The 27,377-nt window shown below is 35.8% G+C and overlaps 1 protein-coding gene across 2 annotated transcripts; it reads left to right on the forward strand.

The window, feature by feature from the left end:
- Nucleotides 1–387: 387 nt before the first annotated feature.
- On the forward strand, nt 388–27,270 carry Ephx4 (epoxide hydrolase 4). 2 transcript variants are annotated; one of them, XM_004841279.3, is made up of 7 exons: nt 388–711; nt 2,854–2,939; nt 10,961–11,118; nt 14,411–14,539; nt 18,358–18,461; nt 21,438–21,586; nt 26,904–27,270. In XM_004841279.3, exons 1-7 carry the CDS (start codon nt 481–483, stop codon nt 27,133–27,135), a joined length of 1,089 nt encoding a protein of 362 aa, XP_004841336.1. In that variant the 5' UTR covers nt 388–480; the 3' UTR covers nt 27,136–27,270. The 2 variants fall into 2 exon arrangements, with proteins under 2 accessions (XP_004841336.1, XP_087069232.1); XM_087213106.1 differs by lacking the exon at nt 14,411–14,539 and having other exon boundaries at nt 407–711; nt 26,904–27,269.
- The last annotated feature ends 107 nt before the right edge of the window (nt 27,271–27,377 follow it).

A 27,377-nucleotide genomic window follows, 5' to 3' on the forward strand; every position in this document is an offset into this window, starting at 1 on the left:
AGTCGTTTGCTGTCTCCTCTCTTCCCGTACCGCATTATTCTGTGACACGGAGAAGGGCGTAATGAAATTCCAACTAGGTGGGCAACGGGGGATGAGAACAATGGTCAAAACGACAGCGGCGCTTCCGCGGTAACCAGAAGGGTTTGGAAAGTCGCCTTCATTTCGCCCATAATTTTAGTAGCTGTCAAATGTGAAGTCACTCTCGGCGAAAGAAGGCCGTGGCGTCCACCCTTGCTTGGCCCAGGGCGGACCAGAGCCGGGGACTCTGAGCAGCGGCGCTCCCGGGTTGCGCCTGGCGGCCCGAGCGCGCAGCATATGCGGGAGCCGAGCTCGGACTCGGGTAAGGAGCGGCGCGGCCGCCAGGCCCAGGGAGGGCGCGCGCGGAGCGGCGAGGGCGCACGGGCGGTCCGGCCGCACGCGCAGCGGCGCGGCTCTCCAGCTCCCGAGCGCGGACTGTGGGCCCTGCCGCCGCTCCGCCCTATGGCGAGGCTGCGGGACTGCCTGCCTCGCCTAACAAGAGCGATCCGGTCCCTGCTCTTCTGGTCCCTGGTCTACTGCTACAGCGGGCTCTGCGCCTCCGTCCACCTGCTCAAACTTTTGTGGAGCATCGGGAAGGGACCGGCACAGACCTTCCGGCGGGTGGCCCGGGAACACCCTCCTGCGTGCCTGAACGACCCCTCTCTGGGCACCCACTGCTACGTGCGCATTAAGGTGAAGGCCGGCGCGGGCCTGGCGGTAATGCAGGAAGGACGCGATGGCCTGGGGAGCTGAGGGGCCGGGCTGCGCCTTCCCTGACCCTCGGCTCCGCGTCCCCTTGTAATGCCGGGGCTGGTGAGCGGGGGGGGTGGGGGGGGGTGGACGCAAGGAGAGGCAGGAGAGGAACAAGGTGTGGGCAGGTTTGCTTGGGTTTGGGGTGGCGGTACGTTTTGCAGACACCTTGGTTGCTTTCTGGAGTTTTAAAATCAGAGTTCTCTAGTACTTCCTTTCCTACTGTCAAGGGAAGCTGCCTCCTGTCACCTTTTTGCCTTTTAGAGCTCAGATCAACTGTAAGGAATTTCTCCTGGTGATGCCTTACTGTCTCAGGAGGCTTTCTTTGCCCAAATTTTGAGGTAGAAAGAATAAACAGAATAAATCTTTGAAACTCGGGGTTTGTTGTAATCACAGATGACCTAGGTAGCATGAAAAAAAAATAAAAAGAATAAATGCTATATGTGTGTGAGGAGGGAAGTATATTTATGAAGTCAGGAATCAAAGGAATGGAATTAAAAGTAATTATTGGCCGTGCATGCCCTCTATAGTTGTTTGTCCTTGTCCTAGGCTTTCTCATGGCCCAGAGATACTCTATTTCCAAAGACTCCAGGTGGTAAAGGGAAAAACAATCCCTGTGACATATACCCTGCAGTCTGACTCATAAGCCTTCAAAATCAGCATCGCATGAGGAGATACTTATGTCACCAAGTCCTAATTTCCTAGTAGGAGCTAAATTTTCCAGCAGGATGGAATTCAGAAGGGTGAGAGTTTCCTTCCTTCAAGATGTTTCTCTTGCCCTTCCTCACCCTAGGGTTGATATGAGAATTGAGTTAATATTTGCCACCACCACCCCCACCAAAAAAACCCCAAATTGGACAACTTAGAACAATACCTGACACGTCTGTACAATAAAGTATGTGTGAATTAAATCCAGTCAAATGCCTACAGCAGTCATCCTTAAAGACTCACCACCAGAATAAGAGAAGTTTTTGAACTTCTAAGAAGGCATTCTGCAGTTGAGGGCAAAGTCAGATGTTAACTGTCCAAGTGGAAGAGTAAAAGCATCCTGAGAGTCATCTGGAATTCCTCAGGTGCTTTTCTTGTGACTCTGGCCTCCTAAGGATCTCCCCAGAGATGCAGAACTAAAGAATGGAAAGAATATCATCCTGGGGGTTTGTACAGGATGAGGATTCTAGTCATGTTCTGCGCCCAATCACCTTTATGACTTGTGTTAACATCTTTGAACCTCGTTTTCTAGATCTGTAAAATGATGATGTTGAATTAGATGACTTTTAAGACTCATTAACATCTGAAAACCCAATCCTATGGGTACCTGTACACAGTATAACTTAGGGTTCCTATATAGCTATTGGTGTTTTTCCTCTCTCAGCTTTCTTTCAGAATTTTGCTTTTCTTTCTTGTTTTTTATTTTCCTTTCTTCTCTTTTGTTTCCTTAGTGTTGCTATATTCTTCTCCCATTCCCATTCCTTTTCTTTTCCTTGGGCTGTATTGACTCCCACATGCAGGGTGAAGTGTTGAGCACTCTAGGTATTCTGTTGTTAGAAACACACACTGACATGACATGAGGAGCAGGCAGCAAGGGGAACGGTACATGCAACACTCAAAATAATAATGTGGGAAGGGAGACCTAAAAATAAGAGAAGGAGGTGTGAATTATATAACTGATGGCACAGCTTTTGACGGGTAAGCTGAGAAAAGTACGTGACTAGGAAGTAAACTTGGCAGGAATTTAAATTCAGATCAGAATTATTTACATGTCCTGCCAAATTTGAATGAGATAAAAGGTGACACATCCTCAAGATGAAAGCTACAAATTATGACATTGCTTCAAAAGCTCAAAATATATAAATTGACCTTTAGTCAGAACTAAAAAGGAAGTTACTGTGAAGGAAATGTTCATAAAACTTGATCAATTTATCCTATTGATAAAACATGAAGTTTTTATTTTTCAAAATTGATTTTTTATTTCTTGATGTTAAAAAAATGCAAGCCAGATTTTAAAAAATAAAATGAAATTACTAAATATTCTAGTCTTATGATCAAAACCAAACATCACTAAAATTCCATGCCTTCCATTTTCAGGATTCGGGGTTAAGATTTCACTATGTTGCTGCTGGGGAAAGAGGCAAACCACTCATGCTGCTGCTTCATGGATTTCCAGAATTCTGGTAAACTTACCAAATAACTTTTTCTTTTGCATTAAAACTTGGTTTATTGGCTTAGTTGATTTTGTGCTTCAATAACAGAATACTACAGAGTGGTAAATTTATAATAAATAGAAATTAATTTTCTCTCAGTTCGGTGGCTGAAAAGTCCAAGATCAAGGAGTATCTTGTGAGGATCTTTTTGTTGCGGTAGAAAGGCAAAAGGGCAAAAGAGTGAACTCATCCTTCCATAATGGCTTTAATTCCTCCTTGAGGGCAGATCCCTCATGGCCCAATCACTTCTTAGAGCTCCCATCTCTTAATACTATTATAATGGCAATTACATTGCAATATGTTTTAAAGGGGGCAAACGTTCAAACCATAGCACTTATTATACAATCATTTTTTATAATGATTTTTGACAGACCCTATCGTATGATAATTTTCCCAGAGTTATCATTCCTGAATGTTCCTGAATCACAGCAATGGTTTTCCTCTTAAGGAAATCTACATGTGACTATCCTAAATTTATTAATTTTATGAATATTACAAAAAGTGATTGTTTTTTTACAAAAAGTATTTTTAATATTTCAAATTTCCAAAATAGTTTACAACACTTCTTTATAGAGTTGTTACTGTGGACAAAATTACGACATTGGGTGGCAAAAGGAGTTTTTAAACAAAGCAAAGGCTTGGAGTGGTTTTTATCAGGAAGCTTTTGGTGAAACTAAACTGTTTCCTATACACATAGAATAGACTTACATGAAAGCAAGAGAAGTTGAAGACTTGTATATTTCACATTAAAAAGAAAACCTAAAGCCAAAAATGCACAGTTGTTAATATCTTACTCTGTTTGTGCTGCTATAACAAAATATCTGAGATGGAGTGATTCATAATGAACAGAAATTTATTTCACGTAATTCTGGAGGCCAAGATTAAGACATGAACTGGTTGGTGTCTAGTAAGGACCCAATCTCTGCTTCCAAGATGGTACTTTGTTGCTGTGTCCTCCAGAGGGGCTTAATGCTGTGAATTCACATGGTAGAAAGACTGAGGAAAAATGGCCAAGCCCTTTTATAAGGTTGCTAATAGCATTTATGAGGATGTTGCCCTTGTGACTTAATCACCTTTTAAGGCCCCTCCCTTAATACTATTACATTGGTGATTAAGTTTCATCATCTGAATTTTAGGGTACATATTCAGACCATAAAAGTTACCCAAGGAGAAAATTTCTCCATTGGCTCCAGAAGGCCAAATAAATACAGGTTAAAGCAACACCTGATTTTTAAAAAAAATTTAATGAAGTATCTTTAACAGAGATGGTAGAGTAATCCCACTTGAGAGGCTGAAGTAGGAGGATCACTAGTTTAAGGCCAGCTGGGGAAATTTAGCAAGCTGTCTCAAAATAAAATTTAAAGAAAGAGCTGAAGATTTAGCTCAGAGGTAAAGTACTTGTCTAACATACGATAGGCCCTGAGTTCTATATCAAATGGAGTAGGGTGGTAAATATTATAGTGGCTTCTACCGGTAGCACAGGGCGGTGATCTTCAGATGGTCTGAACTAAATAGGTCCAGAAATGAATGAATATATAAAGTACATTTTCTGAGCTGACTCAGAGGTAGAATATCCAGTGTCTTTTGAAAAAGTCTGGGATAACAGTCTGTCCCAAAATTTCTCCTTTACTATTTCATAATACCTAGAATTCCACTATTAAAATTCTTCACCTCCTTTAGAGTTTCAAAGATTTTGTGTCACCCAAAGTCCGATTTAAAATGCATCTGTCTCTGAAAGGCATATTAATTTTAGACAAGTTAGTTAATACTGTACTTTCTGAATGAAGGAGACTATATGAGTAAATACTTTGAAGACATTAGTGTACCAAGAAGTATTAGGCATTGAAGAATGGAATGGAGGGTGGTAATGATCCATCTACCTCATAATTTTTCTGGAGCAAAATCCATGGTGTCTTTCTTTACTCATCGCTGAGACAAATACCTGACATCCACATGTTAAAAGAGGAAAGGTTTATTTCAGCTCAGTTTGTAGAGGTTATAGTCCATTGTTGCTGGCTCCACAACAGGATGACAAGGCAGAAGGGCACTGAAAAAGGAGAAACATTCCATAGCAGGGCAGGCAGAAAGCAGGAAAGCAGCAAGCAGCATCAACAAGCCTCCCTTTCCCTTTTATCCCATCCAGGCTGCAAGCCTTTTTTGTGGTGCTACCCACATTCAGGCTGGGGCATCCCATTACACACATTCAGAACTATGATAAATCAATTAGTGGACTAATCCAGTACCACATATGCTTAATCCCAATATCACACTCTTAATCCACATTCACACACCCTAGATACAGCCATCTCTGAAAAGTCCCACCTATGACTGTATGAGGCTTTGAGGGGATTGTCTAGATACAAGATATAACACATGGGTACCTCTTCCTGAGGTGACTTTCCCTTCATGAAGACTTTTTCCCCTTTCTGGATCTAAATAAACATGTAATTTTCATCTGTTCTTCCATCTGAGGATAATGTGCATCTGCCTATGCAATTCAAGCATCTGTATGCAGACTCACATGAGTACTTGACACAGAGAGCGCATGACACAAGTGGCTCACAATAAAATGTTACTCTGAAGCATTAGTCAGATCTACTCAGGGTAATGTAGGCAGTGAATTCTGGTTTAGCTACTTACTGGCTTATGTGGTCCTGCACAGTTGTCTTAGTAATCTTGCAGAGATGTTATGAATCAAAATATGAAAAGCCATTCACATGGTCCTAGGGAATACTCAATAAATGTTTTCTTCCTTCATTCTCCTTCACTCAGTGTGGAAATCTATAATTTCCTAATTGTGGCAATGATAGTGATGATAATTAACATTTACTGAGCATTTACTATGACCCAAGTACTCTTAGAAGTGTTTTGCCTATATCTTCTCAGTTAAACCTCATAGTTCTCCATTTAAAATTAGCAGTACCAGAAAGTAAGGTGCTCCTCATTCTTAAAATTCAGAGCTGAACTCTGCTGTCTGTCCTCAGTCTATAGGAACCGTAATGATCTGATACATATGTGAGTTTTTACCCCTCAAATTTCACTTTATACCAACATTCAAGAGGGCATTAAAAAGTCAGCCAGCAAGCTGAATGCAGTGGTAACTGCAGCCCCAGCATTAGGAAGGCTGAGGCAGGAGGATGGCTTGAGTCAGGAGGTCAAAACCAGCCTGGCCAACATAACAAGACCTTGGCTCAAAAGTTAATGTACAATATAAGAATAACTTACGTTAATATTTTAAATCATAATTCTAAATAAAATTCATGGTCTGAATGGGGGGGATAATATTTACCCCAATTCCAGTCCACACTCTTTCTCCTGCTGGAGTGTCAACTCTTTACATGTGGAACAATCTACATAAAGTTAAAAATGAACCTACAACCACTTCTACCACTTGGTAATTGTTTCAGAGTCCCAGAGAATGGCAGTGGTACCCATTTAACACAGGGCAATAGTTGCTTTCTGTTTTATCTTAAAAGAGATACTTTTTTTGACCTAGTTTTCATAACAATGTTCCATTGTTTATGGAACAGTGATACTCAAAACAGTTAAAAACCAAAATGGCCAAAATGATGAGTTAGAATGGCCAGAGTGCTGTTGCCAAGCTCTCCAGGGCTCTGCAGTGCCAGGCATTCCCTTGTGAAAGTGCAGAAAGAAACTGCATGACACTGCAGGAGATTTTCTTCCTCCAATAAGCAAAGTCATTTTGGATAACTAACAAGAAAAGTGTTTATATATTTTTTCAAGGTGACTCACTGTGTTATGGAACTCAAAATATGCATTTTTAAAAAAGCGTCCTCGTGCATATCTGTGCATAGATATACAGTGTAAAATGATCTGACACAAGCCAAACAAAATAGAAAGTCCTGCTGATTGCTGTACATATCCTAGGACCTTTAGTGGGTACCATTATTACCCATTAAGCAATTTAGTCAGTTCCATTCAAGTGCTAGTGAAAAAAATCCAAATCTTAGAATTTAGGACCAAATTCTAAGATTTATGTTTTAGAACATAACTCCATTTTGTTTGTTTGTTTTTTCATTTTAGAAGCCAAAAATACTTTATGCGTGGCATTTCAAAAACACTTTCAGTTTACATTAATGTTATTCCTCTATCAGTTAACCTTTACATAAGTGCACATGAATGTACAAGCTTGTAGGTTAGGTCAGGTAGATCAGAAGTATTTGATACAATGAAAACAATAATCATAAATTGGTAATGTGTGTGAAAGTGGTTTTTAGACAGAGAAGCACCATACAAGTATAATGTATTCTCTAATTTTATCATCATTGCTTAAGAATAGCTGTTGAGAAATGGTATATTTAATGTATACTATTACACAGTACACAGAAAACAATAAAATCCTGAGCATTCTTTCTTAAAATCTAAAGGAAACATCAAAGACACATATTTCAGAACTTTAGCTAAATTAGCTTCAAATAAGGCCATCAGAGGATGATTTTTCTCTCTCTCCATCTCAATTTGCATCTCTTTTAAAAATATTTTGAGCTGACCGAGACAATTTCTGTGAGTTGTCCTCATCACCAGCTGTGTGGAAAACATGCTTCATCACTCAAATGCTGAGCCAAGGCATGCAAAGGCTCTTCATGCATATAGCTGAGTACAGAGGCCAACAACCATTGTCTTCCACTGTGGCGAAGAGGAAAAGGATGTTTTTACATTTAAAAGTGGCTGCTGGCCTGGTAAAACTAGCAGCCCTCCTTATTTTGAGAGTAACAACTGGGAAAGAGTTGATTTGCTTTTTTTTTCTGAGCAGCCTCTATTATTACCTAAAGCTACCAGAAAAAAAAGGCAATGTGGATGAAAATAGTTTTATTTAGATATTTTGGAGGGTTACTGCTTTTGCAAGATGTATCAATTTCTGTGTCAGGGCGGTGTTTTGTTTTATTCATATGAATGACATGCCCATCAGGCTATCACTAGGGTGATTTTTTTTTTCAGTTTAGGGATAAAGTGTGAATCAAATGTGTTATTATTTATGAATTCTTTAGCAGGAATATATCTTAAGGTTTGAATAGGGCAGAAGTCTAATTGAAAAACTAGCACTACCATTAAATCAGTGTTCCATTAGTTTGTTGTTTCACTTATTCAACAAATCTTTATTAAGCACCTACACGCAACTCAGGGAGCTCAATATTGGGTAGAAGAGCCAAATAGGAATAGACCATTGTATAACATGTGCCCAGTGCACTGGAGAGTACAGAAGGGCCACCCAAGCCTATAAAGGAGGCAGCCTAGGTGTCTCCTGAATGAGGACAGGCCCAGTGTGTAGAGGAGAAAACTGAGAAGTGATGGTCAAGGATTGTGGGGTCATAGGGGGATGATGGGGAAGATAGTGTTTCAAAGGACACAGTACGAACAAACCCATAAAAGCAAAACACAATACCCATGTATAACAGTCTAGTGCTGCAGTGGCAGCATAAGGTAAACTCCAAGGTCAGTGCTGCAGAGGCAGCATAAGGTAGACTTCAAGGTCAGACTATCTAGGTTCAAATCGTGGCTCTTCTATTTGCTAACTCTGTGACCTTCAGCACTTCAATTGGCCTTGCTGTACCCTGACTCTTTGTAAAGTGGAATAATAATAATAATAATACCTACTAAAAAGAATTGTTTTGAAGATCAGCATTACCATATGTGAAGCACTTATAGTTGGGCCTGGCACGTAGTAAGAATGATGTAGATGTCATTTATTTTTATTACAAAGTGAATTACAGACTGAAAAATGATCGTCCTGGAAGACTGGGCAGTAGTCAAATCTTAAAGGTTTAGTCTGTCAGGATAATGAGCATAGGCTTCATGTTGTGAGGGATAGGGAATCATAAGATCTTCAGCAGGGAAATAAGGAAGGTTATGTTTTTGCTGTGTCATTCTGGTTTCACAGAAGACAGAGCTAAGACGAATGAAATAGACACAGAGTAATCAATAGACTGGTGCAAAAATGGAATCCTGAATTAATGTAATCATAACAGGATGGACAGGAGGAGTGATTACATAAATATTTAAGATGTTAAATCTGCAGAACTTTATTGACTGAGTATGAGAGATTATACAGTGGGGAGAGTTGGGCTTCAGTTTCATAGACATAAAAACCAATTCAAAATTGTAAGGCTAATGAGAAAATAACAAAGTTATGTGTGTCAATTGATGAGAAGCTATGAGGAAGCAAACTGCTTCATTTTTGTTACAACCTAGAGCCAAGATTAAGAAGATTGCTATGGTCTAGCAAAAGCAAATGCTATTAACATTTTTCAAACCCATCTTAATTGGCAATATTTTTGCAGATATTTAAGTCATAGATATCCTAGCAAAAGGTTAGAGATTTTGTGTGCATTCATAATTCCAAATCTGTGTCTGAGACTCTTCCTGATAATCTGTCAATGTGAGGTGATTGACTTGTTATATTGATCTTATTGCTTTATGTCACTTGGAGGAGGGACTGTATGGAGGATTGAATGCAGGGCCTTCACCCTGCACTGCATCCCCGGCCCTTTTCCTATTTATTTTTATTTTGAAGCAGGTTCTCACTAAATTACTCAGGTTGGACTTGAACTTGTGATGCTCCTGTCTCAGGCTCCCCAAGTGCTGGGATTACAGCCATGCACCACCACCTTGACTTTTGGGTCACTTTGCACTGCCGTCTCACTACTGGCTTAATCTTACATCTCTGTGTTTGCTTGTCTGTTGCACTCCAGAGATATTTTCAGGCAATAATCTCCCGTTTGGCTTGTGTCAGATCATTTTACACTGTGTTTCCGTGAACAGATGTGCATAAGGATGCTTTTTTTTAAGTGCACATTTTGAGTTCTATAACACAATGAGTCACCTTGAAAAAAAAAATGTATATATATATACTTTTCTTGTTAGTTATCCAAAATGACTTTGCTTATTGGAGGAAAAAAAATCTCCTGCAGTTTCATGCAGTTTCTTTCTGCACTTTCATGATTAAGCACAAGAGGGAATACCTGGCACCGCAGAGCCCTGGAGAGCATGGCTACAGCACTCTGGCCATTCTGACTCATCATTTTGGCCATTTTGGTTGTTAACTGTTTTGAGTATCACTCTTGCTTTTAGTCATGGGTTCAGATCTTCTCCAGAGAATTTTGCATAGCAAGTAGAGAATCATTTTAAAAGGTTGTGCTATTGGATTCTTTCAGTGATAATCTGTCTTAATTTTCAGGCTTTTTCATCCATAAATAAATTATTATATAGTAATTACTGAAAACACCAGGCCCTTTTGATAGTAGAGTAAGATGAGAAAAATCTGCTTTAGAGGAAAATATATTTTCATCTAATAAATTTACTAATAAGAGAATCAAATGATTGTACAAAAACGTTTTGCTTATGTTACTCCACCAAAGTCCTGGGTAAAATAACCATTCAGATGCTTTTATAAAACACTCAAGCTCGCATTCTCTCTCACAATATTTCAAAACTTTATAATTATTTATTATATCTAAAACTTAAGGCTATAAAATAATGGATTGATCTTAGTACAGATTCCCTGATGGCTACAAGCATCATTTAAGAAAAGCTTAGAAAATTGATTTCATATATACATATATATTGATTTTTATATCCAACTTTTTATAGTTTCTGTAAATCGTTTTGTCATACATACCCTGCTGAAGCTGGTAAAAAGATAAGATAATTTTAGTAAAGATTATCAGTGCTTCCTTCTCACATGGTTTTCTTTTTTTTACTGAGAAGCAATTATATTATTTTTCAAAATAAAGAATTTCTTATAGATTTCCACTTGGGAAAACTTTAGTATTACTGTTTTTGGTGTTCATTTTTTGTTATTTTGAGACAAGGTCTCACTATGCTGCCCAGGCTGATCCTGAATTTCTGTGCTCAGTGATCTTTTCGCCTCAGCCCCAAGTAGCTGGGACTACAGGCACTCATCACCATGCCCTACTAATGTTATTTTTTGTGTTAGTTAATAGAGTATTTTTAATGTTTCTTTTTCCCTGCAGGTATTCTTGGCGTCACCAACTGAGAGAATTTAAAAGTGCATATAGAGTTGTTGCACTGGATTTGAGAGGCTATGGAGAAACAGATGCCCCTGGTCATCGAGAAAATTATAAATTGGACTGTCTAATTACAGATATAAAGGATATTTTAGACTCTTTAGGTAGGTTAATTTTTTTGAACAGTATTAAATTCTTTTTAAGGAACTAACTTCAACAAATTGTGAATTGATGACTTATTTTCTTGGGAGGGTGCATTTTCCATCTACCCAAGCTGTTATCTGCTTCCTATCTCCATGGTTTTAGTTATACAGCTTGAAATATGTGTCCAGAAAATTTAAAATAATACATCTAGAGTACACAGTTAAGAATGACTTTCAGGGCTGGGCATTTAGCTCAGTGGCACTGAGCCTGCCTCAAAAGCGCAAGGTCTTGAGTTCAATCCCCGGTACCAAAAAAAAAAGAATGACTTTCAAAGTTTGTTTTATAAAAATAGACCTTCCTTACTGTTCTTTGGGGGTGTAGAAGAAGAAAGTGCCATTTATTTTTAGGAAAAAATAGACAATATATACTATTTATTATTTTTAGAACCAATTATTGAAAATTTTGATCTTGCACTCAGAAAATTTATTTTTTCAGAACCCACAATTAAATATAATTTTAAAGTATTATGAGATTCAAAAGTACTTTACATTATTTGTCTTTTACTGATCAGCTGGTATCACATTAATATTGTATAAGAAACTACCTCAAACTTAGTGACGTATAACCATAATCATTTCCTTCTGTGTTCATGGATCCGCAGGTCAAATGTAGGTCTTTGCTTCAGGCTTCTGGTCTACCTGGGTCTGGCTTCTTACTGTAAGTTTGGCTAGAGCCTAAGCTAAAGATGAGTTGCTAACTGGGACTGGGGAGAGCTCTTTGGGCAATGGCAGAAATGGCAAGAGGTTGAGCCCAGCTGCACTAGCATATTTCAGGCTTCAGTGAGCAGCTCATTGGCCAAAGAAAGTCATATGGCAGTGCCTAAAGTCAGGTCATAAAGCCTTTGGTTCTGCCAAGAGACCAAAGCAAATCACATGGCCAAGTTTAATATCAACGGGGCAGCACAGTATATTTCTTCTATGGCAGGTAGAAGTGGGGAGTATTTTTTAAAACAATAATCTAATCTACTACATCCCTGATGACTAAAAATCAGCTACTACTAAAATCTACTAAGCTACTACTACTACTACTATTACTACAAGCTACTACTACTACTAAAATCAGTATGTTAAGGGAAACAACACAGTGAAAAGCGCCATGAAACCAAAGAGCCTTTCTACAGTAATCTAATGAGAGTATAGATCAGACTGAATACTTTAGAGGAGAAAATAATGGATGGAGTCAGTCTACAATGGCTTTATTGAGTTTGATTACAATAAAAGAGACTCCGATGTTGATTTCAAACTGTTGTATTACATTCAGATTTTGTGATAATTCAGTCAGACCTGACCTAAATCTGTCATCATGAAATTTCCTAGGGAAATCAATAATATAAACAAGTATGTGTGTATGTGTGTGTGTATGTTAGAATAATAATGGTGAGAAATTATTGAAAGAATTAAGTAATTTTAAGTACTTCAGAAATAAATTACAAATGAATCTTATCAAGCTGTACAAGGGAAATCTTTTAGGAATCTCTGTTAGAGAGGGGAAAAAGGGTTATTGTAATCTATTTTTTTTTTTGGTACCGGGGATCAAACTCAGGACTTTGCACTTGCAAAGCAGGCAGCGGAACCACTGAGCTAAATCCCCGGCCCAGTTATTGTAATCTAGCATGGACAATGTACCTAAAAGTGTACCTTAACTTAGTATAATTGTCTTATGTGTTTTATATGCTTTTTGGCCTATTAGTCTGGTTTTTAATCTGTGTATATGATAATTAACTTTATTAGATATTATAAGATAAATAAATGAATCTGATGCTGACAAAATAAAAGGGGGTAGAGGGAAGGGAGAAAAGAAGAATTGAGATGTATTATATACATGTACCAATTCCCTACAATGAATGTAATCATTATGTACTACAAACATGTACTAATAAAAGTACTAATAAAAATAGTTTAACCTAATTCATATTATCTTAGTGATTACATGAAATGAAGCTTACAGTCATGTCTCACTTGATGGTGGAATTTATTCTGAGAAATGCATCATTAGGCTGTTTTATCTTTGCTCCTTTTTTTTTTGAACCAAAGATCAAACTCAGGACCTTGTGCTTGTGAGGCAGGCACAGCGCCACTGAGCTAAATCCCCAGCCCAGGCTGTTTGATCTTTGTGCACTTGTCATAGAGTGTATTTACACAAACCTAAATTGTATCAGTTACTTAATGTGGCCTCTTGCAATCAAGAGACATGAAAAGCATAAGATGCACAAGGCTGCTTTCAGCATAACATAGCATACTGTTTTACAGTAATTTTTAATAATTAGAAGGAGTACACTCTAAAATAACAATAAAAGTATAGTATAGGAAGTATATAAGCCAGTAACAGTCATTTATCATTATCAAGTATTTATTATACACAATTGTACATGCTGTACTTCCCAATGACTAACAGAACAGTAGGTTCATTTATACCAGCATTACCACAAACACCTGAGTAATGCATTGTGCTACGCTTGGACAGCTACATCAGTAAGTGATAGGAATTTTTCATCCCTGTTATAATTTTATGGGACCACCGTCATATATGTATGGAAATGGGATTCCACAGTGCATGACTGTAACTAAAGATGCTATAATTAAGACTTGCCACTAATTCAGTTTGACATGTTTAGTTGTAACACTGGATTTGTGGAGTTAGAGAGAAAATACATACTTTCTATACATAAAGATTTACAAGTTGAAGCCCAGTGCAGTAGCGCACATCTATAATCCCAGCACCCAGGAGACAAAGGCAGGAGGATCACGAGTCCAAGGCCAGTTTGGGCTACATAGTGACTTTCAGGCCAGCCTGTGACTGTAGTAAGACCCTGTCTCAAAAAAAAATACAGATTGGACATAAATGTGCCGTTTATGATTTTACTATAGCTGGTAATTTCTCAGCATTTAAAAATGAATTCAAATAATTACATTTAAGACCTAATTATGTGCACTCTTTACCATAGTTTCTAAACTCAGATCCATAAGAACAGAACTGAGCTGGCTATTTCAGATTTATTTTTAAATGTAGATTCTTGAAAGAGATTTGGAATCTGTAGGTCTAGAGTGGATCCTGGGCACCTAAATTTTCTAAAAAGCTATCTATGTGATTCTGATGTACAGACAGGTTTTGGAAACACTAACCACAGTTTATCTGTGAAAAGTATAGGGTAGGATGGTGGAAAGAGTAGCTTCTGAAATGTCACTTTTTTGTGAGGTAATGATGCACCCACCTGTTCTTTTTCAATGACATTAACATTTTTCTCAATTTCAGGGTATAGCGAATGTGTTCTGATTGGCCATGACTGGGGGGGCATGATCGCTTGGCTAATTGCTATCTGTTATCCTGAAATGGTGACAAAGCTTATTGTTATTAACTTCCCTCATCCAAATGTATTTACAGGTGAGTTTAAGTTTTCATTAAATCATCTGTGCTAATGTGACAAGTCACTATTGGCGCTGACATTTTGGATTAAAAACAGCAAAATTTGGCTAATATGTTCTTTTAACAATAAAATGACTAAACCATGATATATGACAGTGTTAGATGCCTTGATTTTAAATCTTCCTGAAGACTGTAAGAAAAATTTATCTTCTTTGCTTGCAAAGGAAACATTTCACCATTATTTTAGAGAGAGATAAAGGGGAAAATGCAATGACATTACTTTGAAAGTACTGAATTCTGAAAACCTAGAAATAAATTTTCCTCTTGTATAACTGCTTTGGCTACTAGAAATACAAATATTTTTTAAAGCAGCAGCTCTCTCATTTTTGGTCTCAGGATGTCTTTATACTTTTAAAATCATTAAAGACCCCAATGGTATTTTGCTTATATAGGTTATATCTGCAAATAGTCACTGTACTGGAAATTAAAACAAATTTTAAAAGTATTTAGACATTAATTCATTTCTTTAAAAATCGATTATGTGTTAACATAAGTAGCATGTTTTAACTAAAACTAACTACAGACTACATAAAACTACCAACTACACTAACCAAAGCTTTAATGAGAACGGGTATGTTATATTTTTGAAAATTTCTTTAATTTGGGGCTTAATCCAAGACAACTGGATTCTTATATTTGCTTCTGCACCCAATCTGTTGTAATACATTGTTAGAATAAATTTAACCTCACACAGATTTGTAATTGGAAAAAGGAAGAATATTTTAATAGCCTTTTCAGCTAAATATGGATTTTCCTCCATCATGGTACACCAAACTCAAAAACTGGTTGTTTCTTAAAGGTTAGTAACAATGTGGAACATGACATGTAAAAGAACTTTTCATACTGTGTCACATTAAAATCAATTGGACTCACTAGCATTTTGAATAGATATTTTATACATACATGATTTTGTATTGATACAAAACTGAGTTATGGAGACCTTCAGTAGTTCACAGAGTTCATTGAATTTTGCAGTCCTTCAATAGGTTGATATGACACACTTCATTACTTGATATCAAAAAATCACACTGATATCACCTTAGCCTCATCAGAAAAAGCCTTAACTATTGCAAAACCATGAAGTTTCCAGTAGGAGATAGAAGTTTTCCAAAATTCCAATCTTTATTTGAAAACAAGCTTTTATTTAAGCCAGGGTTGGTGGTGCACACCTGTAATGCCAGCAGTCAGGAGGCTGAGGCAGGAGGATCACAAACTAGAGGCCAGCCTTACATAGTGAGTTCAAAGTCAGCCTAAACTATATAGGGAGACCCTTTTTCAAAAAAACAAAAAAGGAAGCTTTTATTTTATCAATGGCAAAAAATACTGTTGTTTTCCTTAAAGTGAGAGGCTCAGTTTGCACCTTTTCAAGGGATTATCTGCCAAATACCTATCTAACTGATAGTTTGTTAAGCCATTATTTCAAGTTAAAATGATATTTCATTTTTAAAATGCAGCAAACTCAACTCATTAACTAAAATGATTGCAGATATGCCTTTCCTTAAGACAACCATTGTATTTGAGTATGCAACAAAACTGTTTTATGTGTTCTTTCTATTTAATCACATGGAATACTGAAATGCTAGAAAGATGTGTGCTTAAAACTCAGGCTTTAATAAAATTAATAGTTTTTGCTCTTTCATCAAGGAGATTAAGTGAAACTGGAACATTAATTAATTAATGAATTTGCTACAAGAGTACAGTGGTGAAGACTAACATGACTACTGGTATAGTTTAGTCACAACCCCTTGATTTGTCTTAAGACATCAGTGGCTTTATCCACTATTGGTTTGGTAGCATCCATGCAAATTTCAACACAGTGAAAAACAATAAATGATGTCATAGTCTTATGAAAAAGATTTGGCCATGTAGACACCTTAAAAGAATCTTGAAGAGGCATCCACAGGAACTATACTTTGAGAGCCTTTGCTTTAAAGGGAACTCTTAAAACTTAATGATGACTCTTAGTCCTGTGAACAATGGCTACGCACATCTTTTGTTTGGGAAAATATATAATTTTTTATTCTTTAATTACCTTTATTAAGTTGTTTTATTTGTTTTTTGTGATAGGAAGTTGTTAAATTGTCCAGGCTGGCCTTGAACTTGAAATTCTCCTGCCTCAGCCTCCTGAGTAGTTAGACAGATGTGCACTATTACACTCAGCCCTTGTTAGGTTTTCTGAGATACAGGTACTCCTAAGACCCACAGCAGCCCTTTAGGAAACAAAAAATTCAGAATAACATATTTCTATTTCTTCCCCAAACTAAACAAGTGAGGAAGAAAGGGACTGTGAATATGTAAATACTGCATATTTTAAGTGTAAGGACTGAATTTTAGATACATGACCAATTGATCTATTTTTGTTTAGTTACTAAGCTTAGTACTCAAATATCTTGAGATTTGTTATATTTTTCTCAATTGAATTAGGCAGCAGAAGTCATGCTACATGCTGTTCAATTGATCAGGACCTTTGAGTAACTATTATTTTGGTAGTGGTATTATATGGATTAATTGTAGTTATTGATTTCAACAAGGAGATACTTGGACTATTTCTGAAATTATCAATAATAGTTTTAAGCCGGTCAATATGAGAATTCCAAGTAACATTTTTATTTTCTTTCTTTAATTGTATTGATATCTCTTAATGTAGGAGTGAATAAATCTTGTTTAATGATGATTTTACAAAGAGTCTAGCATAATTGTGAACATTTACCTAAAAATTATATTTCTAAGAACTCTATAACCATATTTAATGTAGTCACAAAATGAGAAATAAGGAAAAATGACCTATGGCAAGGAAAATAAAAGCATAGTGTGCAATATATAACACTACTCCCCATTTAAGACTTAGGTGTCTCGCCAAACCACCTGAAATAAAATCCTTGCCATTCTAATCCTACCAAATTTGCTTTCAGTTTTTCTTTCTGATTCTTCTCATACCACTTCCGCCTCCTTCACTGCCCTTCGGTCACTCTGGCCTTCTTTGTCCTTTGTGCTAATATCAAGCCCAACACCTACTTGCTGTTCCTGGGTGCTCTTTCTACATCTTTGCATGGCTGGCTCCCTGTTAACCATTCAGCACTCAGCCCACATATCACGTCCCCAGAGAGACCTTCTCTGATCACGTCTTATCAGAGTCCCTCCACTCCACGCCACCATCACTCTCAGTAAGATTAGCTTGTTTTATTTTTTTATGAGACTATTGCTCTCTAAAGTGATTTTTAAGTATTTGTCACTTACTGTGTAAGATTCTTGTGCACAGGGACCTTTCCTGTCTCATTCATGGCTAAATTTCCTGGGACACAGTAGACACACAGATATTCATTGAATGAATGAATTTTCTAGATACATGAATGAATTTATAGGAAACTCTCCAATTCTTTTTGAGGGCAAATGAATGAGATGTTCAGTTTGAATCAATCTGTAAGGAAAAATCTTTTCTAAAGGGAAAATTACTGTGAATTCGTAAGAAAAGTGTCAGGTTGCTGATGATGACTTTGGAGGAAAAGCAGAGTTTGGGCTTCCTACTCCCTTCTGAGTGAGGACTTCATAAAGGAGAACTTTCTTTTTACTTAAAGTGCTATAAATTTTATAAATACTAAAAATACCTATAATAAAATTAAAGAAGATAGAAATTGTTCTAAAGAGCAATATATAGATTCTTTTATGTGGATTCTTTTATGAGATTGTCTTAAAGGTAAAATTCTCCTAAAAAGTTCTTTCAATAGCAAGTAGCTTATACCTCTGGAATAAAGTCTAACATAGCATTTTAATTTCAGAATATATTTTACAACACCCTGCCCAGCTATTCAAATCCAGCTATTACTACTTCTTCCAAATACCACAGTTCCCAGAATTTATGTTCTCAATAAATGATTTCAAGGTAAGGCAAACATTACAAATGAAAAATGAAATTAAAATGTTAAAACTTAATGAATGCTTTGAGGACTTACCTATAGACTTAGTTCTCTTTATAGTCTCTGTTCTTATATTTGAGTGCCTAGCTGTACGGTTTTTTGTGAGAGCCCATACTTCTAAGGTATACCTCTTTTTAAAGAACCTCATGGAGAGATGAGGGAGTGTGAATATCAGGCAAGAAAGATTGACAGCAGCAGAAGTGAAAGCCCTTGGGAATAAATAAAACAAAGCAAACATGCAGGTGTTGGTGTACCATGTATATTGATATGCGAGTATCTTAGAAACTTATTGAACACTTCTTATATGTTCACAATGGTGGTAGATATTGGAAATTTTAAAAGACAATATAATTTTACTGGAAATAATTTTGTATATATCTCCGACAGATAAGAATTTTTTTAAGCTGAAGATTGAACCCAAGGTTTTAACATGTTAAGTATATGTTCTACCACTGAGCTACTTCTCAGCTAATAAGGGCTTTTTTTGTTTTTATAATATACCCCAGTGCCACTATCAAACCTAACAAAATGAATGACAACTTTTTAATTTTTAATACCTATTTGAATTTCCTTAACAATTTCAACTCTTGACATTCTTCATTTGTTTGAATCAGGAACCAACAAGGTCCATACATTATACTTGGCTATTATGTTGTTGTTGTTTTTTTCCTCATTAAAGTCTCACTGTTGTTCCCCAGACTGGTCTTGAACTTGTGGGCTCAAGTGATTCTCCTGCTTCAGCCACTTGAGGAGCTAGGACTACTGTCACATGCCCCTATACCTGGCTATTATGCTTTTTCAATGTATTACAAATTCTTTTCTGGGCTTTTTCTTTCTAAAAAAATATACCATGTACTTATTGAGAAATTGGGTCAGTTGTCCTGAAGAAAGATCCACATTTTGGATTTGACTAATTTCTTCATTGTGTACTTTTTCTACTTCATAGGTACTAATGATATAGAGGCTTGATTAGACTGAAGTTTAATTTGACAAGAATACTTAATAGTTGTTGCTGTATATTTTCTAATTCATCACCTTGAGGAAGTCTGTTCCTGGTTTTATGATGTGAACACTGATCAGTGGGCCCATGAATTGTCAACTGATCAAACATTTCCTGACATCCTTTCAAATGAGTTTTAGCACAATGATGACAATAGCCTAGGTTTATTGTTTCATTAAAGTGTGCAAAATAATGATTCTTTTACTTCTGTCATCCTTTATGCTTTTATTAATTGGAATTCCTTTGCAAAGAAGTCCTCCGCATCATCTGTTTGATTATTCTTAAATACAGTTTACACAAGAATGGCAGGACAAAAGCTTCATTCTTTCCTTTATTAAACAGTTGTCAATGTAATGAATTCATACTTGTTATACACCAATCAATTACAATCATTATTCCTTTTGATCCCAGATTGTCTCATATTAGGCAAGTGAGAACCCCTGGACATTGGCTCCTATGTCCTTTGACATAATCCCTTAAATCAAGAATAATTAGTACTCAGTGTTCAGGAACATTACTTTTTTTTTTTTTTGGTACTGGGGATCAAACTTGGGACCTTGTGCTTGCAAGGCAGGCACTAGAACCACTGAGCTAAATCCCCAGCAAGAAACATTACTTCTTAATGTTCTAGGTCAGCAGTGGTGAACTTACGGCACAACTGCCGCAGCCAACTCTTTGTTATCATTGAAAACTCTAGAAGGTTCACCATCACTGTTGTAGGCCTACATTTTATTTCCTACTATACATCTAAAATCAGACATTTAGTGAAGGAACTTTGAATCCTTTCGGCAAGAAATGGTATTTAGAGACTACAATCTAGGTGAAAAGGTGATCATTGTAACTGGGATTTTATTGCTATTAAATCTTTCCATTGGATAGGATTTAGATGTGCATATTTTTTAGAAAGAAGAAATAATGTATTTACTTGTTTTTCCATCACAAATTTAAGACTATAGGGTTTTTACTTAACTCTGTGATTTTACATAAAACATTTGTGTAGTTCCAAGTCAAAATTCTAAAACAAAGTACATTCAGACAGGTCTTGCTTGCTTCTTTGAACCCTCCATCTTGTTCTCTCCATCTCCCACAGGAAACAATTTTATTTAATTTTGGCTTATCTTTATATGGTTTCTTTTTAAAACTATAACCTTACATGTAGTTCTATTTATCTCCCTTCTTATACAAAAGATAGCATGTTGTAAAACACTTTTTTAACCTATGTTTGTTTGTTTTGTTTTTTGTTTTTTCACTTAACAATATAGCCTGGAGATTATGCCATATAAACATATAGTTTACGACCATCTTTTCTTGGAGTACTAAGAATACAATACACCATTGTGTAACTATACCACGGTTTATTCAACCAGTCCCACTACAAATGGATATGTGATTGTTTCCAGTCATTTTCTATTACAAATAGTTTTGCAGTTACTTCATACATACGTCATTTTACATTTTTACAAGCATGTTTTTGGGGTTGAGGGGTTTACAATTAAACAACCACCCATTATTCTTACGCAGGTGATTTAGATGTGTACTTTGTGAAATGCTGGTATAGAGAGCAGTATTTTTCAAAATGAGGGTGGAGACTTGGTGGGGGAGAAGATCAGTTGTCAGTAAGCAACAGCTGGAATATTAAGAAAGGCTTTTTGGTAGGAGTAGCACTTGAGCTGGACTTTGTAGAATATGAAAAGACACCAAGAATACAAGAAGCTTTTCAAAAGGGTGAAGTATGCAAAAGGAGCTAAAAGGGAAGAATATAAAAAGGTCAGAAAAACAAAAATTCATAAAATGTGTTTTTAAACAATGAAATCATGAACCTAGCTGGAACAAAAGTTAGGAGTTGTCACTGCACGCTGATCACCATCTCCCTTTAAAGCTAAAGATTTAGCTATTATTAGATAATTGAAAAGTTTAATTATTCTCTTTTCACTTAAATTAGGCTTTGAAACATCTCTTTACCAGTCAGAGCACTGGCATTGGAAGAAAAGGATGTCGATTAACAACAGAAGATCTTGAAGCTTATATTTATGTCTTTTCTCAGCCTGGAGCATTAAGTGGTCCAATTAACCATTACCGAAATATTTTCAGGTCAGTATAATTTATTTTTTATTAAAATATTTCAGTTTGAATGTAAAGAGGCAGTATTTTAAGATTAAATTCACCACTTATCCAAGTAGTCAAATACAATACTCTAAATTTTTAGTAGTTGCATTATCTTTTTATGGAAAATTTCAAACATATGGAAAAGTTAAGAGAAGAATATGTAATACAATAGATCCTCCACATAGCTATCACTTGTTTTATCCATAATTCTATCCACTTAATCTCTTTTTGAATTTGTTTGAATAGATTTATATTTTAATGATTATTCATTCATTCAAGACTATTTTATTGAGCCAGGCATGGTGGTGCATAGTGAATTCAAAGCCAGACCCTGTCTCAAAAAAAAAAAAAAGAGTATTCTAAGATACAGTGATAAGCAAAACTGAAAAAGATTCCTGGTCTCATGAAAACTTGTAGCATTGTGGGAGTACCACACACTAAACCACCACAATAATGAATGCATGGTTATATACTAACAGAATGTTGAAAGAAAGAGATGAGAACTAAAGAAGTGATGTTTGAACAAAGAAGCAAAGGATATAGGTATTTGTTGAACACAGTTAAAGGTAGGGGAACTGGCAATCCAGGAATAGGAAAGAACATGGACCAAAGTTGTGTGGGAAAATGGGTGTTATGCTTTCCAATGACAGAATTAGGGCCACTGTGGCTGGAACACCCCAAGGGAGGGTGAGAAGAGCATGAGGTGAAGATAGGTCCCGAAGGTAGTTAGCAGCTGACCATGCAGAGCCAAGCAGGCCATATTAAAAATATAAGAGCATGATTATGAAGCCAGTGAACAAGCTTCAGAAAAAGAGGAGAGAAAGGATCCAGTTCATATTTGGGTAAGTTTACTCAGGCCATAATGTGGACAATGTATTGGAGGAGATTCAGTGTATATACAAGAACTACAGTCCAGGTTAGAGTCAATGGTAGAGTGAATTACCCAGTCTGAAAACAGTAGAGATGAAGAAAGTTTTAGAGATGAAGAAAGATTTAGCCCCCAAAATGTAACACATATTTTGTCATAAAGTCGCAGAAACGTGGGTGTGTCAAACCCATGTTTATTCTTTAGAATATTTCTATTGATGAATTATTAATTTCAATTTAATGAGTTTTATTATATTAAATGATGAGTGCTTAACAAGAAAAAAATCACAAAAATGAAGTATTGCATTTTTAATATTTACTGAGCGTTTATAAAAAAGCATCAAAATTTTCAACATTGACTTTTTGGTGTACAAACTCTAAAAAAGAACAAGAGAAATAAATTCCTAAATGAGCTACAATGAAAATATCAGTAGCACTCTACAAAAAAATTATTTACTTCAATCGTCACACCTAAGGCAGTCTTGACACATGACAACAGCATATTCCATACACATGTATCACTTACACTAACAGCACATGTGTTTTGTTTTTCTGGCTTTTTTGTAGAACATACTTGACATCTCGCTGGTCTTGCTGTTTTGTCAGGAAGTTCTTATTATATTATACAATGTGTAGTTAACAGGAACATAAAATATCAATAAAATAAAGTATTAAGTTATTAATACATATTGTACATTTAGAATAAACATCAACATTTTCACATCAACTGTATACTTGCTTACAAAACTTAAGAGATAACATTAGAAATAAATTCCTATATGAACAATAAAAATACAAAAAGCACTCTACAAAAAATATTTACTTCAATTATCACACCTAAATAATAAAATAAGATAGCAATAAAATAAAATATGAAATATGTAATGAGTACTTAAAATAGACATCAACATTTTCACATCAGTTGTGTACTTTCTTAAAAAACCTAAAAGATAACATCAGAAATAAAAACCTATGTTATGTGAACTACAATGAAAATATCAACAGAACACTACAACAAAAATAATCTTTACTTCAATTGTTACACTCGAGGCAGTCTTCATACATGACACCTGCATGTTCCATGTAAATATCTCCCTTACACTGACAGCACATATGCTTAGCTTTCCTTTCCTATGTGGGAGGCCATTTTTTTTTAACCTTTTCCTGTTTTGTCAGGAGCTTCCTACGATATTATACAACATACACTTAGCAGGAAAATAAGATAGGAATAAAATAAAATACCAAATGTGTAATGAGTGTTTAGAATAGACATCAACATTTCACATCAGCTGTTTACTTGATTACAAAACCTAAAAGATAACACCAGAAATGAAAATCTGTGAACTACAATGAAAATACCAATGGAACTCCACAACAAGAATAATCTTTGCTTCAACTGTCACACCCAATTTTCACATATGATAATTGCATGTTTCATACACCAGTATCACTTACACTGATAGCATGTATGTTTTGTTTTCCTTTTGTTTTCTTTTTTCCTTCTTTTTTTTTTTCAGGTGCTAAGGATCAAACTCAGGACCTTGCGTTTGCAAGACATTTTTAAAAACCTGGAAGAACTTTTAGAAAATGAAAAGAATGACCATTGATGTCTTAGAGTTAATAAGTGAATTAAGTAGCATCTTATACAAGATAAAGAAAATTATTAATTAGAAATTATATCTCAAAAGCTTAACCAGAATATACCTTAGCGAAACAAATGCAGACTTAAAAAACAAGATGTATTTGACATGGGAATAGAATTAGAAATTGTGTATAATATATAAATGCTAAGAATATGTATATATATATAATACATACAGTATGTATAAAATGTTAAGTGCATATCTGTATTTACACTAAGAATATGTATGTATATACACTAAGAATTTTTCTGGGAAAAATAATAGAAAGAAAATACATTAAATATTTTTAAACCAGTAGAGGAGGATAAGAAATTCAAAGGAAGGTACAAAAGGATAAAAAAGAAGCAGAGAAGAGAAAATAAAAAGCACAAAATAGAATGACAAATCAATTTCATATGTTAGTGAGCGTGATCACTATCAATGAATTAATATTTCCAGATTGGGTTTTTAAAAATTCCACGTTAATGGTATTTATGCAGTCACAAGTAAAGCATAAGAATACAAAATTTTCAAAAGAAGACAGAAAAAAAGGTATATAGCAGGTGTTGGTTTAAATAAAACAACTGTGTCAATGTGGAATCCAAGGGGAGTCATGAGATACAAATGAAGGGAGAAGAAAATTCAAACTTCTTTTTTGAACAAGCAACAAAAACATTACAAATACATACATATACGTTTGTAAAGAGCAAATAAAGAGAATGATGAATTTTCATGCAAGTCTTAGTTTTGGACAGAAGACAAGAATGATAGTTTTTTTTAAAAAAATGTTTTCATTTTATCCCTTATTTAGAGCTAACTCTGAGATATAAAACAGTATGTTGTTACATAACTACAAGAAAAAAAATCTCATCTTTCCAAAGTTCTTTTACTAACAATTGCTCATTAGAAAGGTTTGCATTCCCAAGAGGGAGCACTGGCATCCTGTTAATTAGCAGAGAGACAAGACACAGAGAGACAGAGACAGAGAGAGAGGCAAAGAGAGACAGAGCCTGTGAAAAGCAGAACTCACAAAATTATAAAGACAAAAGACAGTTTCAAACTAGATTGTTGTAGATTAAATCTAGTTGGGTGAAGGTCACATTAGACCTTCTGAAAGCTCAACTGATGCCCTTAGGACTGTTCTTCATACAGAATAAGCAAGCCAAGTACATAATTAAAAACAGGGGTGTATGACATATAATAAGACTACAAATTAAACATATTTCATTGTACTCATGCATGAAATTGGCCCTCATTTATCACCCTTAGTCTCCCCAGGATCACAGCTTCATCTAAGTACTCTCCAAAACCTGGAATCAAGGATCCAAAACAGACTGGGAATCAGATTAACTATAGGATCTATGCAGTATCTATGTGGAAAGATAAACAAGTAAAAACTTACAATAAAACATCAGATATAAAAGTAAAAATTGACAGACTTATGGAAAATAGCCAAATTCACAAATGCTATAGAAGATTTTAACCCACTTCTCATGGGATTTGATCAAGCAGAAAAATAATTTATGAAGTTATAAGAGATTTGACCAGTCCTGTTAAAATCTTTGGTCTTATAAACAATTCTCTACTCAGTAAATAGAAAATATACATTAATTTTCAAGCATATGAAGAATATTTACAAAGATTCATTGTATACTGGACTACAAAACAACTCTTAACCAAATACCAAAAACTTAATATCATATAGATTATGTTCTCTGAATGCAATGCTGTTAGAAATTAACAAAATTTTAGAAAACTCCATACATTCAGAAATTTGGACAATATTAATGTGTATCTAAAACAAAGCTGCTTTGCTCTCACATGAATCAATACAGATGGTTTCTGTGACCCCAAAAGATGTGGGAACTTCTCCCCACCAGTAAGCAAATAATTCTGCAGGGGACACAGCTGGGCGTTCTCTCATTCAGTTCTGACACTATCTACTTGGAGATAGCATCATATCACAGGTTGAGAGCTTAATGCTCAAGACTGACCCTGCTTTAAACCAGTTTAAACCCAATTCTGGGCCTTTGGAACTTCTGACCAATCAGAAAAATTGGGGTTCCCACAAACCCCTCCTGAGATTGAGACAGTTCACAGAACTCAAGGAAACATGTGTACACTTACTGGTTTATTATACAGGATATATTTGTGTGGTTTTTTTTTTTTTTGGTACCAGGGATTGAACTCGGGACCTTGCGCTTGTGAGGCAGGTGGTATACAGGATATATTAAAGAATAAACATAAGCAGCCAGAGGAAGAGGTACACAGGGTAAGGTCTGGAAGGGTCCTGAATGCAAAAGCCATTGTCCCTATGGAATTGGGGGCGCCACCTTCCCGGCACATGTCTGACCTCTTATATCACTCAAATTCTGGCATTTGTATCAATTCCTCATAGTGATTAATTTCATATTTAATTATAGTCTTCTATAAATTTTGCCGGTCTCATGCAATTTAAAATTTTATTGTACCCCTTCTTAAATAACCTTTTATTTGTTTTATTATACAAGTGACTGCTTGATATAGTATTTCTCAACCATTTTTCATTATCACTTCCTTAAGGAGACTTTTTAAAACATTCTTTCCCTAATTATGCTCTACCCCGTGAAATTTTATTATCTGTTTATCTACTGTATGTATCCTTCATGCTTTAGAAAAATTAAGATTCTCCCTACCCTGAAACAGTTTTTACCCCTTTGGAGGTCATATTGCCCCCTTTGAATGTATAGAATCCATAGTGTAATGGAACATTGTGGAAAATGTTATTTTAATTTTCACAGTGAATCTCAAAGCTCACATGTTTTGTTTTATAGCTGCCTGCCTCTCAAGCATCACATGGTAACCACTCCAACATTACTACTATGGGGAGAGAAAGACGCATTCATGGAGGTTGAGATGGCTGAAGTCACAAAGATATATGTTAAGAACTACTTCAGATTAACTATTTTGTTAGAAGCCAGCCATTGGCTTCAGCAAGACCAACCTGACATAGTGAACAAATTGATATGGACATTTCTAAAAGAAGAAACAAGAAAAAAAGACTGAGTTTTCTTTATCTTCTATGAAGGGTCTTTAATGAAGTCTCTAATTTTTAAAAATTATTCATCAACTTCTTTATGTTTTACTAGGGGAAAAGTCTGTTTTAATATGCTTTATTATAAATAAATATCCTGAAAATGGTACTGAAAAAGTGTGAATGTGTGAGCATGTGATATCATGTTGATTTTCATCTGTAGTATTCTGCACAGAAAAGTATCTGCCTTAAAATGTATACACTTTTACAAAAA

The sequence above is a fragment of the Heterocephalus glaber genome, unplaced genomic scaffold (genome assembly GCF_053883595.1).
Source record: "Heterocephalus glaber isolate CG9 unplaced genomic scaffold, H.glaber_assembly_v1.0 deba00001442, whole genome shotgun sequence".
NCBI lineage: Eukaryota > Metazoa > Chordata > Mammalia > Rodentia > Bathyergidae > Heterocephalus > Heterocephalus glaber.